The sequence below is a fragment of the Chelmon rostratus genome, chromosome 7 (assembly GCF_017976325.1).
Source record: "Chelmon rostratus isolate fCheRos1 chromosome 7, fCheRos1.pri, whole genome shotgun sequence".
Taxonomy (NCBI): Eukaryota; Metazoa; Chordata; class Actinopteri; order Chaetodontiformes; family Chaetodontidae; genus Chelmon; species Chelmon rostratus.
In genome coordinates, this window is record NC_055664.1 from 18,043,582 (window position 1) to 18,062,130 (window position 18,549).

Genomic DNA, 18,549 nt, shown 5'->3' on the forward strand with positions numbered 1-18,549 from the left:
CGCAATTGCTTGAACATGGCCAGTTTAAAAGATAAGCAGACGTCAGATTATGTTTGGTTACACCTGTTTTTGACCGAGCCTATTTTTATGTGTGGCCATCTAACACTCCTTGTCTCCCTCTGCTCTCCGTTATCAGGCCGCTGCTGAGTTTGCCAAGGCCCACCTGCCCGAGGCTCTGCGCCAGCAGCTACTGACCTACGAGCGGGAGAAAGAGCGGGACAGAGAAAAAGACAAGGAGAAAGATGAGAAAAAGGAGCGGAGCGGCCTGTCCTATCCTTCCATCCTAGAGCAGCAGATCCTGGCTTTGGACAGAGAAATGCTGGACAAGCTCTCTGCCACTTACAATGAAGCAGGTGTGTGTGTGTTTTTGTTTGTTAAATTCCACAACAGCCTAGAAAAATACCCCCAAATTATACATGTATGCAAGATATATTCAAGTGTGTCCATGTAAAAATGTATGCATGTATAACAGTATGGGAATGTGTTTCCTGCTGTGGTTTTATCTGTCTAGAAGCTGCGCTGGTTAGACATTAAAGGAATAATATGCAAGAACGTGAAGCAATTTACATGCTCTGTATTGCCGATGCGTGAACAGATTGGAACATAACCTGAAAACTGAGCCCTTTCCTGACTTTTTCGGTTGCCAATGACAGCCTGTGGACTGATTTCTATGTAAATGTGTTGGAACATTTTTTTCCAGGGGAAAAAAAAGACATGCCTCTCTTCCGCTCCACTGCACCACCAACAGTGCGCAAAATGCAGAACATATTTTTCGGATTTATTTTGCAACATTTAGTGTTAATTTCAGCGATCTGTCTCGTGCATGTCATGTCACTATTTGGCCAATGCTCAGGATCAGGGTGATGCTCAGTCATGCCTACAGAGCGTGAGCAACAGGATGCTGACTGCAGTTCAATTAACAACCACTGATGTTACAAGGATTTTTTGAAAGTTCCACATTGTGCTTTTAATTAGAGATTATATGAATGTGTACATATAAAGGTCAGAGGCCACATACAGATGGATTTTTACCCACAAGTGTTGTTCATTATTGGGGAAACAATAGGAAAGCACCAGTTGGTCGGGGATCATGTAAATGCCCCTTATAATGCCGCACATAAACTATTGTTTCCTATTCCAAGTTTTCACTTGACTGTTGTTGAATAGCGACTGTCAGCAGCCCCAGGCCTTGCTTATTCAGCTGTTTAAATACAAGCTGATCTTCACAAGGCTTGTAGTAATTATCTCTGGAGGGAGGCAAGGAGGGAGGGGTGACGCAAGAGAGAGAGAGTGATAGATGGAATGAGGTAGGAGAGGGGTCAGCGGGAAGGATGCATGTGTGGAAGGAAGATATTTTGCCGGTGAGAGCTATATGGTAGAAAGGGACAGGAGACCTGTGTGACAGGCAAAACGAAGGGAGAACAATAAATGAGAAGTGCTGAGACAAAAGCGGTGAGGAACGAACAGAGAGCGGGACAGTGAAAGGGTGAGGAAAATGAGAACATGGATACAAAGGGTGATAAAAAGGCTGATCTGAACAACCCAGAAGAAGCCTTTGGGGGAGAGGAGGAAGAGGACAAAGACAGCAGAATCATACAGTGCAAAGTAGAGACATACAGGACATAAACATACTTGACTTTGCTCTGCATTCCATCAAAGGTAAAATAAGTTTATTGTAGGTTTTGTAGGCATTAAAGAGACAATAATGATGAGGGAGAGGGGCAGCAGCTCTATCAATGTAACATCTGTAACATTAGGAGAAAATGCAGGGGCGTAAGACATTGGAGACCATATGATAACATGATGGTGAACATATATGATGGTTATGTTTGTTTTTTCTACAGCAGAAACCTTATTGGCTTGCTGACCGTGCAGGGGACAAAGTTGAAATACAGATTATAAGATGGTTACATGGACTAACTGTAGTGGCATATTTGCAACCTCAAGAATTCAGCGTTCCTGTGGGAGGCTCACTTTTCCTTCCAGTGCCCCCGATTAAACAAACTCCCTCGGTTGAGTGAGAAGCAGAGCAAAGATGGACGAAATGGGGGCATGGTGAAAAGGGTTTGGTTTACAGAGTAACTAATGACTGAGATACAAAGCGTTGTCATTCCTTAAATGGAAATTCCGGTTTCAAATAACCCAGGTTTTAGCTTCAAGGCTGCATCCATCATACCTTGATAATAATAACAACATTATTATTGTCTATATGGGGCAAAGAAAAAGGTATTTGTAAGACAAAAATAAAGTGAATGGTAAGATTATTACCTAAAACATGCTTCCAATTTACAGAGCCTCTGACCAGTTAAGATTCTTACATCGTCAGACATTATTGTATCAGTGTCACCATGTTCCCAGATCTCAGCAGTTGCATTGCCAGTAGAAACGAAGGCCAAAACCATGAAAATGTAGACCTATGTTGTAATGCACAGGAATCTGAGAGACAAGGGGAAAGAAAAATGCAGCAGCTTCCAATTAGATCACAAGAGTGAACAACGTGCAGTCCAAATGACAGCCTTCACTAACAGCTGACATGTGACTCACATGTATGTTGGTGAGGGGGGTCACTGGTATGAAAGGGCCTTTGAGAGTGCCTCACATCCTCCAGAGAATGACGGGTCATATGATACGTTGATTGTTAAAGAGAATAATTAGAATTTACAGAGCTGGAGCGCCCAGTCTGCAGGCGACAGCTGATTGTTACCTAACAGAAACGGTTGATATTCTGCTGCTGTGATACCTTTTGTTACACTCACCTGCTCTTGACCTCTTCATCTTTTTTTATCCTCATCCTCCTCTGCTTCACTGGTTCCTCAGCTGCAGATAAAGCATCGGCTTTCTGATCTATGTTGCTCTCAAAACAGCCACCAAGTAAATCTCCCCTCCTGATCCCTCTGCCTTAAGCTATGTGACCTGCTGCATCCAGGCTCCAAATATCTGTCCAGATCCTCCATCCCTCTATATTTCTATCATTGTTATTTGGACAGCACAGCAAGAAAGACTGACGCTGTTGTAGATAAACTTACAGTCAAGCTCCATTGCGATGAAAACGCTCCTGCGGTGTCTAATCCAAGCATTAGACATTCAGGAATTGAATCTGTCGCAGTATTTGTTCTAGCTTTCTTGTCAGCGTCTCAGGTGGGGGTTGTCTGCTGATCAGGTAATTGTTGTGCAGTCTTGTCCCTCTATCTGATTCAACAATCGCATCATTTAGGGTGCAGAGCTCCCCGCTTTCTGTCACAATCAGGGCCTAAATTAAGCTGGCAGGGAAGGAAGAGAGAGGGGGAAATAGACAGATGCACTCTCAATTCAGCTCCCAGTCCCCAGGACAACAGCATATCAGATTTATCCCCGTTTGTTCATCCCTCTGTTGTTTATCAGCGAACAAAAGCGCTTGAAAGGAAGATAAGGTAGATGGGACTTTGATGGAATGGCCAGGAGCTTGGAGTCTATTATTGAAACCGTCTCCTTGATACGGTATGGTATTCTGTTACCACTAACCTCTAAGTAGCTGTGTGACATGTCTCTCAGCACACGTTTGCACCCGCGCAAGCACACACAAGTGTCCAGTAGTGCAACGGTCCAAATAATCAGTATTTACTGTTGCAAGCAGCCATATAGACAGAATGCTGACACTGTAGCCATGTCATGCATAAAGGGTTAAGAATTAGAGGTTAGGAAAAGTTTAGATTAAGACATTCTTTTAGATTAGTTTGTGGACACATGTGCACAAACATTTTGGGAAAAACATTTTGTGCACCATCATCTGTCTTCCGGTAGGGAAAAAAAATAACTCGAAAACAGCAGAAATTAAACATACTGTATACTGTATTTATTCACTTTATGTTTTATAGACGGGTGGTGTAAAACAGCGAGTGTGTAGAGACTGAGCCCTCTGAACACACATAGCTACATGAACACACGTGGCATCATTTCATTGCCAAACCATCTGCAGGCAGGAAAGAAATATTTCTGCCTCAGTAATGCAACAGAAAGTTTTTGCATTACTAGTGTCATTCTGTTGATATTGCAGGAAAACGTATCACTATGAAGTATGTTGCCACGATAACAGTATGCGTCTTCCTTAGTTAGAAATGTTTGTCAGGCTTTCCTGAACTGCCAGAGACACTTGAAACAGTCATTCTGTTCGCTTCAGAGTCATCTCCAGTTTGTTTTTGCATTTGTTTTCTCTTCTAATCATTTTAACTGAATTTTTATGTCATTGTCCTTTTTCCGCTGAATCATTTTTTTTATGTTAATATTTGTTTGGATTCAGAAGCAGAAGCAGAATTGGCTTTATTGTGCCAAGCATGTGTGCACATACAAGGAATTTAAACTTAGAATTAAAATTCAAGCTTAATATTAAACATTGCTCTCAATGTACTTGCATAGGTGAAAAAAGGACATACAGCTCAACAAGGACAGACAATAAACAAACGAAAGACTGAACAGTAAGTTAAGTAGTGCAAAAATATAAAATAAACAACAAATACAATGAAATTTACAACGTGTTGACAGTGACAATGAGTGGTGAATGTCGTTTGGATTGTTTTGCTCTGTGAAGTATCTGCGCTTCGCATTCCATTCCCCTTCAACGAAAGGTTTGTTCACACCGAGTGTGTTTACAGCAGTTTGTTCAAACTCTGCAGAGTTTCCTCCTTTAGGCTCCACGTCATTACACCGAGTACAACAACATTTTGAACTTAGTGGCACCAAATACTGACGCCCACGCTGGCCTTACAGCTGCAGCTATGTACACGAACTGGTATCAAACTTTTTTATTTTCTACTTGCGAATGTTGTTATATTTTTTTTCCTACTTTAATTGTTAATCACCATAGCTCCAGTTAGTGACCCTGGTTCCAACCTGTGTGTCAAGCTCCAAGTTTCTCATTTAAATCAGGTCTGCCAACTCTCTCTCGATTCTTAATCAATTTATTTGATTTTTTGCAAGAGTAGTGAACAGAGATGTGAAGATTTCTTTGATTCACTTTTGGAAACGCACGCTGAAAACCGCTTCAGCAAAATGATCCAAACTTAACTCTGGCCTATAGGTTGTAGTGGCGCTAAAGGGACGAGGGCCTGTGACTCTGCCAAGAAATGTTTGTCATAATAATACAAAGCACAATTTTCTGGTTCTGTGACCATTTCTTTAAATCAAAAGCTTGTTTATCCAGCTGTCAAATAAATTATGAAGTAGTAGGCACACAATAAAGGATTGAAATTGATCAAACTTCATATAGCTGATAGCAATCAATAAGGGTGCCTTGAGTGTAATGACACTGATCCTCTCATATCGGATCCGGACACGCTGTATTTTGGGTCCTGATTTACAGTGTTGTTGCCCAAATGAAACTTCGGCAAGACTTGGACAAACAGTAGACCTACAAATAGACAACATGTGTATCTGCATGATGCAAAAACAAAAAGCTTCATGGATGTTAATGAAAGAAGGCTCAAAAAGATTCAAACAGTTTTAATTTTAAATGTTTATGAATGTGCAGCAGAGATAAAAGTGCACTGGGGAATGTTTGGCCTGTAGACATGAGCATAATGTTGATTAAACATTTGACAAAGATCAAACACGTTTGACGGGTTCTTGTTACATAACAACACAGCTCATCATTCCAGCGTTTCTTTGGCAGCTGACTTTTAAATTTCCAATGCCTTGGTTTCCTGAACTCACAAAGGCCACTTTTTAAAGCAGTTCTTGCTCGCCGCATGACTGCAGGACCATTAGATGGCTAAGATGGTGAGTTTTCCATCGTGATGAATTATCCATCGTCTCAAGCAAGTTTCACGTCTTTGCAAGTTTGATGTTGGATTTAAATAGCGCTCTGACTGTCTGACCTCCGCATGAAAAACTCAAGACTTTTGTGTTTTAAAGTTGTTAAAGTATTTAAGGACTCCAGGCACTAACTCTTTATTTTTTCTGCACCCACTTAGTTGTGTGAAGAGGAAGGCGACTGAGGGGGATTTCTTATCTGAAAGGGGAACTCCACTTACTTACAGATCTTGGACTACTGAATATGTGAAGAAAGTTGGAAAGCCTTTTGTGGGTCCAGAGGAAGTCTGAGAAATTGATGTCACTTGCTCAACGTTGGTTGAGTGTGAAGGCTACAAGTTTGAAAACGCCGGGGGTGTGGAGTTAGAAAGCAGTGAACTTACCAGACCTCCATAGCCCGCTTCTGGCTAGCAGCTCAAGGCTGCATTTACCACTAAGAGCAGAAGATGCCTGAATCTGAAACAGAGCTTGTCTTGTTGTATTGTGGGTAATGTAGTACTCCCGTTTTGACACAGAAGAAGAATACAGTGTTCAATGCTAAACTGGTAGCAAACTCTTTTAAACCACTTCCTGAACAACAAGGTTGACTTTGTCAGTGTTGCCATAACCACCATCATGTGATTTGCCCAGAACTGGATGGCCTGATTGTTACTGTAGCTTATGATATACTATTCAATACTCTTCTACTTTTCATCATGACAAATCTAACAAGAAACACTCGAGAAATGATTGGGCGGTTTAAATGTACACAGAAACCAAAAACAAATTCTCACACAGGGCTCTGAAAGGCTGAGGCTGGCCCCGAGGCAGCTAGTTACTTAGGATAGAAAGGAATGACATAGTATGCAAATTCAGAGCGTTGCACAGACTTGATAAAGCAGTTCAAAATGCTTTATGCAGTGCAAATTGCTAAAAATAGCATCGCTATAAATGTTAACAGTGCAAGTCCAAGGAGGGCAGGTGAGACAGGATGGCAGCTCTTGGGGGAAGAACATATTCAGCGGCGTGTGTGGACTAATGGGCAGGTAGTGTCTTTTAGAAAGGCTTTGAAGGAGACAATGAGCCGGGGTGAGCCGGGTGACGGCAGTCCTGCCCTAACATTTTTCACCTAAATGCCAAGCTGTTTGGTTAAGAACATAAATTCATGGGATGTATCCTGGTGCTGTATGGACACTTATACTCTCCAGACTTAAGAGCACAAACACAGAGCCTTTGCTAACTCTGAGAAAGTGAGTCAGTGCACTGATACAAACTGGGTGGAGAGACTAACTGGGGCTGAGATGTTAATCATATTGGAGTGTTGAAGGTGTGCCTGGCCAAGCTAAGCCAATAATTAGCGTGAGCATAGGGTGCATGCAGGTTGTGGTGCCATTTTAATAGGGGATGCTGAATGTGTGCTTGGCATGGCTGGGCTAATTGAGGAAGGGTGTGCTAGCAAGGCACCTCAGTCCATTATCTCTATCGCCATGGGAACGAGATAAGGATAATTAGCTGGACAGCATGGCACAGTGCAGCGGCAGCTCAGGCGCGAGCAGCAGGATTAGGGATGCATACAATGATGAAACTAATAGAAATGGATTTTTAACAAACTGCGTAAAAGATTTAGTAAGTCATTTACAATTAAGTGGCATCCATATTCACTTCATTCATCTTTAGCCTCGCTTCCAGCTGGTGTGCTTTCTCTTTTTTTTTTTGTTTGTTTTTCATTTTGCCCAATTCCCCGCTTCTCACCCAGAGCTATAAATGGGAATAATAAAATCATTGTCCCGCTGAGAAGTAATCTCTTTTCTCTTTCTTTCCTCATATCTCTCCCATTCTCCAAGCTCTCCACCCCTCCTCAGCTCTTACTATTCATTTCATCTGCAGCCACTGCTGCCTGTGTTTCCTCTCTCGCCCATCCCAGTCCTCACACACTGACTGTATCAGGGGTAGGACAGAGTAGCTGTGAACTGAATGGAAGTGGAAGAGCACTTCATGAGGGGAGATAGATTTGTTTCATTCGGCCCAGTGCACCCTGTCGGTCAGTCAACATCACACCAAGATGTGGAACTTTAAAGGGAAGTCTCAAGAGTTTGTAGGTCATCCACATTGTTACGATAGTATTTAAACCAGCTTTGTTTTAGTATTTCCTCCACCTCCTGAGAATGTCTGAGTATGTCCAATTTTCCCCTCTCTCTCCCTGTATCCCACCCCTCTGTCTCTCTCTCTCTCTCTCTCTCTCTCTCTGACCAGGTGGTCAGGGCCAGTAGGACCCCCACACACACACACACTTTCTCCCTCTTTTTTTCCTCTCCTCTGTCTCTCTCTCCAGTTTTGTCTTTTCTCTGTGTGAGCAGATGGCCAAACAGGCAGATCTGTTCTTTCTCTACAGGACTTTGGATCTCACACAATAGGCCTCAGATTCTGAGTCCAGACTCTGTTCTGCCTGGCTGGGAAGCTAAACAAAGAGAGGAAGGAGAAGAAGAAATGAAAGCGTTTTGGAGAGCAGTGCAAGGAAGAGAAGTTCCTTCAAAGAGTTTTTGCAATGTTTGCACATAGTTTCATGTGTCTCACTTTAGTGCAGGGGGGGAGGAATTGTGTGATTTAGAAGTGTAGTGTGTGTTTACTGAGGTTGTGCGCCTTAAAAAATGTTTTCTCCTTATATTATTTGCTGTAATATAAGGTTGGGTGATATGATGATATAAACCGTGGGTTGATATGAATTTGTCAGCCGCCATAGACCGTTTTATAGCAATACATCAATATGTCAGTCCAACAGTTTGGTCCAATTTTTTGATGGATTGGACATTTTTTTACGACATTCATAGTCCCCTGAGGATAAATGCTAATGATAAATGCTAATGCCATCATGATGTTGACATTCAGTGTTGTGAGTTAAATGTCTCGACAGCTATTGGATGGACTGCCATGAAACTTGGTACACACATGCATGTCCACCTCAGGATGAATTGTAATACCTCTGATCACATACTGCGACTTTTCATACAGCGCCATCAGCTGGTCAAAGCTTGACTTGTCCACTAGACATCAGCCTCAGCTGTACTTTGTGTTTCGAGCTAATTACCAAATGCTAGCATGCTAACCTGCTAAACTGAGACAATGAACATGGTAAACATCAGCAAGTTAGTATTGTCATTATGAGCTGTTGAGATGCTAATGTTAGCATTTAGCTCAAGCCCCTCTGTACCTGAGTACAGACTCACAGTGATCTGAGTCTTGAATGATTTGTGCATAAATGTAATTTGTCAGGTATTTGGTGTTTTGGGTTAACCATAAACAAGCATTCTTGTCTGTCAGTTAATTTTTTACAAACTCTAATGTATTACAACTTCTCCCCCATCTTTCTCCTGCCCCATCTCATCTTTCCCTGGTCCCCCGCTGTTCCCCTCTCTCCTCCATCTGTTTCAGGTACTACGTGTCTGGTGGCCCTGCTGTCTGATAAGCAGCTGACGGTGGCCAACGTCGGAGACTCACGTGGAGTCCTTTGTGATAAAGATGGCAACGCCATTCCTCTATCTCATGACCACAAACCTTACCAACTCAAAGAGCGCAAGAGGATCAAGAAGGCAGGTAAGAGAACAGCTGCAGTCCAAACCAGCAGACTCTCCTCAGCTGATTCTGAGCTGCAGAACAAGACTTTAGTTAAAACTTCAGGGAACATCAGAACTCAGATTGTTGTCATGAAAGCACAAAATAAGTCTTATGATCAAAGCTAAGCACCATTATCCTTTTTTTCACATCTTGTTTCTCTGAGCTCAGGCTGACATCAAACCCCGGTGAATGATAACACAATCTGCTTCCAAAGCAGCATGTTATCAAATGCAGCCAGACAGTGCACAGTATTTAAGGTGTATTTGCAGGCATGATTCTTCCTCCCACCCTATCTGCATACTCTAAAGAGAGCTTGATGGCAGGTTGCCAGAGGAGTCAGTCAGTGTGGTCATCGTCAGGATAGCCCACCACCTCCATCTAATGGTCTAACTGGGTACTGGCAAAAAATGACATATAGTTTGGATTATGCTGCTGTTTACTTTTTCATGTAACTTACCTGCAGTTATGACATTGCACATGCTGAGATTCCCTACTGTTTTAATGACCCTCAGTGAGTGGGGCTACCTAATGTTTTAATCACATATCCTCATACACAGGAACCACTAGAATACTGATAAAGACTGTGCATACAGTAGCCCTCTCTCATGGGGTAGCATTATGTTGTCAGGGTGGTGTTTGTCTCCCTGTGACACATTGTGGTAAACAGGCACTCAAGAACAATTAATGACAGAAACTTTATACCTGCTCCACAGGCTGCAGAGGCTTGAGCTGATGATCTGATTAGATTTTGGAGCACCTTGCTGCATACATTTACATATTAATGAGGGAAACCTGATTTCTTTAAACTGCAGTGACTCTTAAATGCTAAACTAAATGCTGCCCAGGCACTGAGAAAAGAAAAGAAAAAAATCCCAAAGAACATTGAAATTCACCCTGTCAGCACAAAGTGTGTTGAGAGTGCTGTGTTTCAGTCATAGACGTTCTGCAGGCACCAGAGTCACAATATGAAACAACAACATCTTGACACCAGAACCACAGATTGTAACAACCAATTAGAAAGAGTCAAATCACAAACACAGCTTTACCATCAATCATTTATAAAAAATGCTCCAAGCAAGACCAGCAATGTATCATAAGAGTCACAGAATACAGTGAATACATTTTTTAGGAAAAGTTTTGCATTTAATATCAGGCGATTTACCATTTCCTTAATAATGATTAAATTTGTTGTTCTTGTGTCTTTCTTGAGTTGTTGATTTTTAAAGTGAAATTTTCTGTATATTTTTTCATGGTTATTAAGCGTATTTCTTGTTTGTGTGTTAGACTTAGAACCCATATGGGAAATCAAATATGGATTTTTGTTCTTGTTGATATGAATTACTTGTTTTGCATTGCCTGACCAGTATTTTCTGTTTCCTTTAGCCTGCTGTGTTCTGTGTATCTTAAGATACCTTGTTGGTCATATTAGGATTTTGTAAAAATCAGTTATTAATGGTAGAATTGTCTTAGGTGTAATTTGTGTTACTTTTAATTGAAGTGATTGCAGTTTTTGCAGTACAAAAATGATGCTGTTGCTCATGTTGTTGGTTTGATGCCTCGCGAAGGATTTGAATGAAGCAGGGAAATCTGCAGTGATACAGCAGCATAGGGGATAGAACAATAGTTATAACAATAGGAAATATTGATATTGCAGTTTTAATACCCTGCATTTATTTGCTTAACTACTGCCCTCAGCAGCTAACTGTTACCTCATAGTGCTTAAGAGAGACGTTAGACAGTGTCTAATTTGTTGTAATTCATGGCTTTTTTCTAATTGCAATTTGTACAGAACATTTTCCCAACAATTCTGTCAAAGCAGCAAGCTAAAGAGACAGTAGATGCTAAAGTAGCTACTGTTGAGGACACATGTCCCATGTCCTGTCTGCTATGTCTGGCAATCTGGGGATTTTTGCAAACTTAAGTGCAGTTTATAATAGAGAGTTACACATAATGTTTTTTTTATGGACGGAACTCTTAACCCCAGTGTTTTTAAAACGTTGGCTATGGCCTTGCTCAATAAGGCAGCCTGACCTAGTATGGAAGTCTTCATCTTATCCACTCATTTCCAGTAGAATTCCCTGCTTGCAAATCTGTTGAAGCCACAGAGGACACACAGCTGTACTTGCAGGATGTGACATGAACTGAAACCAATCCAACTTAAACAATTCGTTCCATGAGCATGAACAGTGAGCATCGAGTGAAAACATGTCAATGGCACCGATCCACATTATTATTTGCACTTTGACGCGACGAGCAGAAGTCTCGTGCTTGATAAATGAATAGACATTCTGCCAGTTGGTTCAGCGGAACAAAAATCACTCCTTATCTTCCCGTTTAGTGGCACTAACATGGAAAACATCTGTTTCCCTACTTTTCTTCTCACCTTTGTGTTTCTCCTTCTTTGCTCTATCCTCCTTCTTCCTCACATTCTTTCTAACACCTCCCCCTTCTTCCACCTTACATTTCACTTCCCACTCCTTGTTTTATCATTTTCCAACCATTTCCGTTCTGTCTTCCTCCTCAGGAGGGTTCATCAGCTTTAATGGTTCGTGGCGTGTCCAGGGCATCTTGGCCATGTCCCGTTCTCTGGGCGATTACCCCCTGAAGAACCTCAACGTGGTCATTCCTGATCCCGACATCATGTCGTTTGACCTGAACAAGCTCCAGCCTCAGTTCATGATCTTGGCATCGGACGGCCTGTGGGACACCTTCAGCAACGAGGAGGCGGTTCGCTTCATCAGGGAGCGACTGGATGAGCCTCATTTTGGCGCTAAGAGCATCGTGCTCCAGTCCTTTTATCGCGGTTGCCCTGACAACATCACCGTCATGGTGGTCAAGTTTAAGGGAAAGGCCAGCGAGCAGTAGACCACACACAGTATCTGTATTAAGTTTGAATAAAAGTAAGATAAAATAAGATTAAGATGAAAGATTTAAAAACCGAGCCCGCCACTTTTTGAGCGAGGACTATTTCTATCACAGATATTTACAGAAGTTAGCCCTTCAGTGCATCAAATCACACTCCACCCCCCCTTCCTCTACTTTTACTGCTGAAAAACTGAATTAAAAAAAAATGTCTTTCATTTAGGCTTAGCCATATTGTTCAGACACCGTGATGCGAGTTGGGTCACTGTTATGCAAATAAACAGATTTAGCTCTGTGCAGCTGTCAATACGCCCATAAGTCTGCACATATTTGTGTGTGTGTGTGTGTGTGTGTGTGACAGATGTGTGTCTTTGTGTGTTAAACTTGCACACAAGTGTCATATTAACAACCAATCCATTGTCTAGCCAATAATGAGAAATTTAAAGTATACAAGATAGCATGGACTTCCATTTCCACATGAGTTCAAGCGTGCTGGCTTTCACTCAATGTCTATGTGACCACTAATTTTATACTTTTAGTTTCCTAACTCTGTGTTTCCACATCATTTAATTGTATTTACATCTACCAAGTGTCTGCACTGTCGTTTAACAGGTCGGCAGGTTGTTTTTTCCAGGATCAAATACATATCTCTGGTGCAAATCATGAATTTAGTCCCTTTATACATGAACAACACAAATGACAATATGCATATGCTTGCTCAGATATCACCATTCATATTGTACAGCGAGAGAACTTGTCATGTCATATCACACTTGCTGAACGTGGCGACTCTCGACTGTTTTATCTTGAGTTGCCCCATTTTCTAAGTTTATCTGTTGAATGTCTTAGTTCACTGAAAATGATTGCTGTTAGTTTCTATGCTGATAAAATCTTGTTTCTGTTTTGATTGTTGATACTTTTTAAGACTTTTTAAAGCCGAGTTATTTCGATCTGTTACTCAGCCCCAACTTATCAGCATCCATGTCCCTACTGATAATATAATACATGTTGGGTAATGCAGTAGATTGTCAAAGTGTAACCAGATCTCACTTTAAATGGGTGGAAAATGTAAAAATCTAAAGCAATACCCTCTCATGGTTAGCAGTGAGGAGTTATATTGAGAAGGTGCAACATCTCAATATGACACTGAACCGCTAATTATTAATTTGTGAGGTTTATCACATGTTATCTGATGATGTAATAACATTGAGTATTCATTTTAACATGTAAGAAGGTGAATGAGTTACATATGATGATAGAAAATTGGCAGTTATGATTTTAATATTATTATATGATTCAGGAATTTGCATTGCCATTTAAGATGTACAGCCCTTTTAATATTTTTTTGCATATACTATTGCTTAATCTGACTTTTCTTACATTATCATGCACTACAGTCTACATGAGCTATATAAATATACTGGAATTTACACCTTACTGTTACAATGCCATCTGTTAATGTCACCTTCTATAAGAGAAAAGCCCTTCATCCTGATACAGATCATATATCGCATTTCTCTGAACTGTAACTCAAAATGTAACAAGCCTTTGAATGAAATGTGTTATTGTTGCCTTATTTTTTTAACTGTTCATTTCCTGTTACGAAGTCTGCTGCCACAATGACGTCTCGGGTTTTAATGTAACGCAGTCAATCATACCGCGCACGCTGCACGGCCTCAGTGCCACAACTTGTTAACTCACATGTAGAGTAGCATCAATGAGAGAAAGTCTCCGGGAGACATGAGGTTGTAAGATGAATGTACATACTGTCCTCATGTTAGTATCAGCCCTCCACTGTTTATACAGCAATGAAGAGAGCAACGCGCCTGTTCCTGGATTGTTAAACTTCAGACATATATAAGAGATCAAACTGTTTGTGCTTTTTCAGTTCAGATTCTTCCTTGATGATGTGTGTGACAGAATGTTTATGTGGCATTTGTACTTGTTTTTGTTGACTTTAATAAACTGTAAAAGCAAAAAAAAAGAATTCTGAAATTTAAAATGTAAATCAAAAAGGTAACATTAAAATGATCATATCATTCTCTCTGTGCCTGTTTTCTTTTTAAAGAAAATATACATCATAGAGGCAACAATATAGACATAAAGAAAAAGATAAGAGGGAAAAATGCCTTACCCTTATATAGTGTATATCCTGGGGGACTCGTTATCTCATACTGAAAAGAGAAATAATGATAACAATGCACTCTTAGCAAAAACATGAACATCAATATTCCCATTAAATATCATAACAGGTTCTTAGTTCCCCAGGTTTTTCCAAATAGTTCTCTGCCCTGGTTTAATTTCCTTGTTTGAATGGAGAAAATGCAGCAAAAGAGATTCATGACCTGCAATCTAACAATGAGCCTTTTAAAAAAGCTTGGTTTAGTCCATCTGTGCCACCTGCTGGGTGATTAGAAGATGTTCATCAGCAACAGCAGTTCACATGAGTGCTGGGCAGTAAGCTCAATTTATTTTGTCTCTGACATCATGATTTTCCCATCAGTTAGAGTTTAGTCATGTCATATTAGACAATAAATAGAAATTTAACCCATCAATTATTCATCAGTCCAGTCAAGACGTGGAGATTACGCTTGGTAATAAGGACAAACAAATCAGAAGTCAGCCAGCATGAGAAATGAAATATGATGCACTGGTGTACTTTTAAATTACATGTATCTACTGTTGCTGTGCTAATTGTGACATTTAATCATGTAGATCATATTGTCCAGTCCTACTGTAGTGCAATATTAGTGTCATAATAATTCAAAAGAGGTTTTACATGTATGCATATTCATTTGAGATCAATAACAAATTTCCAGAAAAGTTTTTTGCTGAGAGGTTTCTGGAAGCTGCACCTTCAGCCTACATATCGTCAGTCTATAGATAAAACTACGTCCCTGAGACGTCACTGGTGTGGGACTTTCAACTAGGAAGAAACGCAATCTTCCCGTTGAACCAAACATGGACTTCCTGGCTGCTGGTGTGTATGATGATCTGGGCCAGGTGTGATGTGACTCCAGCAACTGTGATGTGGTAACCAGAGAACTTACTCGCACCGTCAATTTGGATATAAATAGCTTTACTGAAAGCTGCGCAGGGACAGAAGGAAGTCCATCACAACAGAGGGGGAGGGCTCGCTGTGCCTGTGTATACATAAAGCATTCTGAGTGCAGACAGTCGCCACACTAAGCCTACAGATAAGGCGGTACAAAGGGAGCCACTGACTGCAGGCAGCTTAGTTTACACAACTATACAAGCAGAAGAAACCATACTTTCTTGGATATAGACCCTTTGCTTCTAGAACATGGGTATGCATGGATCCAAGCCTCACAAACATGCACAGGTCCTGGTGCTGGGTCTGGATGGATCAGGGAAGACCACCCTGCTTTACAAACTGAAGTACAACGAGAGTGTGGTGACCGTGCCAACTGTGGGCTTCAACGTGGAGACACTGGAGACGGACAGAAGCAGCCCGAGCCTGACGGTGTGGGACGTGGGGGGCCAGAGGAAGATGAGGCCCCATTGGAAGCATCACTATACTGATACAGCCGGTCTGGTGTTTGTGGTGGACAGCTGGGATCAAAAGCGGCTGGACGAGGCCCGCAAGGAACTTCATCGGGTAATTAAATCGGGGGATATTTGATTTTTGACGAGAGCAACACTTTACTTAAACATCTCTGTTTAGCATTTCTGAGCTTTTAAGATGTGTTTTGCTTTTTGTTGTTTCACTTGGAGATTTGAGCTTCACTGTGCAGAATGAAGTAGCTCTGAACACTCTTTCAGATTTCATTACGGCTGTAATATTCTGTCAATCATTCATTACCTTTTTGTATACCAGTTACAGATGCTTCATAGGAGTTATGATGCACGAATACTTTAATAAATGCTAATATGTCCTTATCTCTGCTTACAACCACATTACAGTGTGATTAAACTACACTACTTCATGCAAAAAGGGAAGGTTTCAGTAAAGTGGTCCCCTGATGCTACGTGTAGCAAACACAGCACCTTCCTGTGATGGACAGATTAATCTAAAAAGTTTGTTCCACACTGTAGTAATAAAGGTGTTCTACACTTTGTTTTCTCCACTCATTAGGTCCTGAGGTACGAGAGTCTCAGAGGAGTTCCTCTCGTGGTCCTTGCCAACAAACAAGACCTTCTGGGAGCTCTGAGCCCAGAAGCGCTTTGTCTGAAACTGGGCTTGAGAAGAGTATGCGAGGGCAGGGCCTGGTTCATCCAGCCCTGTTCAGCCACCACTGGCATGGGACTGGAAGAAGGTTTCAGGAGGATAGTCTATTTGATGAAGACCCCACTAAAACAGACCCAAGAGGACATTAAGGTTAAGATGAGGTCTAAGGGCTTCAGTATCACAGCTGCGAAACAAGTTTTGCTCTGCAGCGGATGAGGGATTAAAATCGTTTTTGAAGATGCATTCTTGCGATGTGTAGGATTCCTCCTCGCCTGTCTGTGTAGCTCGTCAGCAGATGGACTCATTGTGGCAAGATTGAATGAGAGGAGGATGGCATGATCACAGCTTGAAATGTTGACCTCTGTGGCGGAAAGAACTTTTACTCAATCCTGGTGAGGACAAAGTGTCTTTGAAGCTCGGTGATAACCCATGATTAAGCTGTGCGCAATCTTGGAGTGTGAGGATAATTTTGAGAATACAGCTGTTGTGTCACAAGCTGATATGAGCTGTTTGCACATCTGAGACGATTCAGTCTGACAGTGCCACAATGTCTGTGGAAAACTGACTGAAGAACCAGTGTTTGTGGGTCAAGTTCCTGTGGGTCAAAGAAATGTTGTATTTCAGTTTTGCATTATCCATTTTTCTTTATTTACATTACTTTTAAAACCACAACATCACGATATAAAGTCTTCTTGTTATGTGCTTACTATTCCATACAAGCTTTATTTATTTATTTTGGAAGACAAATACAAATATGTTTGTGACAAGTAATATTTCCACCTTTTCATGGCCTGTTGAAGAATTTTCTGTATAAATGTATGTGTTGATTAAGTGATTAAAAAATACAATCATAAAGACCTTAATGGAGCCTACACAAGGTGACTTTTCTTGTTTCTGGAAACATTGGAGCTGATGTCTACATGTGTTTTAATCACTGTGGACCTCTGAACTGCAATGATTACATCTCTGTGTTGTTGTTCTGTATTTATTATTTTTATACTGATATGGACCTAAATAAAGTGGAACTGAACTGATATTGATGTAAAGTTTACATGCTGTTACATTCAACACATTAAAAACAATACCAAATCCAGCAAATCTGTCATATGCCAGAATCAGGTTTTGAACATGTGTGTTTAATGTCAGGCTGTTTCAGTATTGTTTTGTCCATTTGTTACAATGAAAAAAATATCAAGAATCGAATGAGGTGGTTCTTCAGGAAAAGGCCTTAAAGGACATATTCACATTACAATTCTGTCTTAAAACAATATAGGTATATAATATAGGCATTGAAAGAGTTAGTGGCCACTGTAATTGTTCCTCCTATAAAAATTAATGGCTGCTCCATCATTTTGGGAAAACTGTCAGTTTCCACTGGTTGGTAATCCAGCCTTGTTTAAACAACAACATTATGCAAAAATTGGTATTTTCTACAATTTGGCACCCCATTATTTTCTTATTGCAATTTACTTCTACACCAGTATCAAAAATATACACAGCTGTACACAAGCATTTGTTATGAAGACCAAACAGCAACCTCCAGGGCTGAAAAATTAAACCGAAGTGCCAAAACCTGCAGTTCCTTGAATGGCCACTTGAAGCTGCCTTAAACTCAATAGAAGCCCATACGAAAATGCCCAAGTTTACAGCAGAAGTTAAGATGTTTACAGGCTGGTACAAAAAAATAATAATAATAATAAAAAAAAAGACTTTTAGCCTCTATGGCATTTCATGACAACTGTATGGGGGATAATTTTACATAACTCACCTGTTTAAATTATATCAGGCTCTAATGTTTGCATAATTTCATGCATGGCCACTTTGAGTGACAGCTAGCACCGAGGTGTCAGCAGCCAGGCTTCATTCTGACGCCTCACCTCCACCCACACTCCACCTCTTTGTCCCTTTTTGGATTAGCCGGGAGTTAGTGCGGAGTTTCCTATCACTGAGCTTTACAATGGCTCTTCAGAAACCTCTGGGTGATGTTATGGAGCTCACGTCCACGTTTCATACAGTTTATGTACATTAATGATGATCAAAAAACTGATAACACAAGGCAAGCCAGCCAGTGTTACGTACTAGTCTAACAGCAAAAAGGCCAGCTATACGTCTGTCTTGCAGGG

General features: G+C 40.9%; 2 protein-coding genes across 2 annotated transcripts in view; both read left to right on the top strand.

Moving 5' to 3' along the window:
* The window catches only part of ppm1lb (protein phosphatase, Mg2+/Mn2+ dependent, 1Lb), a 44,875-nt gene extending 30,611 nt beyond the window's left edge, over positions 1-14,264 (top strand). The window contains exons 2-4 of the mRNA XM_041940483.1: positions 137-353; positions 9,193-9,354; positions 11,900-14,264. Coding sequence (XP_041796417.1) covers positions 137-353; positions 9,193-9,354; positions 11,900-12,240 — 720 coding nt within the window. The 3' untranslated portion in view covers positions 12,241-14,264. The remainder of the gene's footprint in view (positions 1-136; positions 354-9,192; positions 9,355-11,899) is intronic.
* Positions 14,265-15,541: 1,277 nt separating this feature from the next.
* On the top strand, positions 15,542-16,642 carry LOC121609214 (ADP-ribosylation factor 6-like). Its single transcript, XM_041940790.1, has 2 exons — positions 15,542-15,856; positions 16,334-16,642. Exons 1-2 carry the CDS (start codon positions 15,542-15,544, stop codon positions 16,640-16,642), a joined length of 624 nt encoding a protein of 207 aa, XP_041796724.1.
* Positions 16,643-18,549: the final 1,907 nt, after the last annotated feature.

What these genes read in the sequence shown, in the direction of transcription:
- LOC121609214 (XM_041940790.1), top strand. Translation starts at nt 15,542, where the DNA reads ATGGGTATGCATGGATCCAAGCCTCACAAACATGCACAGGTCCTGGTG. An exon ending in CCCGCAAGGAACTTCATCGG is followed by an intron (nt 15,857 to 16,333) that starts GTAATTAAATCG and finishes TCCACTCATTAG; the next exon opens with GTCCTGAGGTACGAGAGTCT.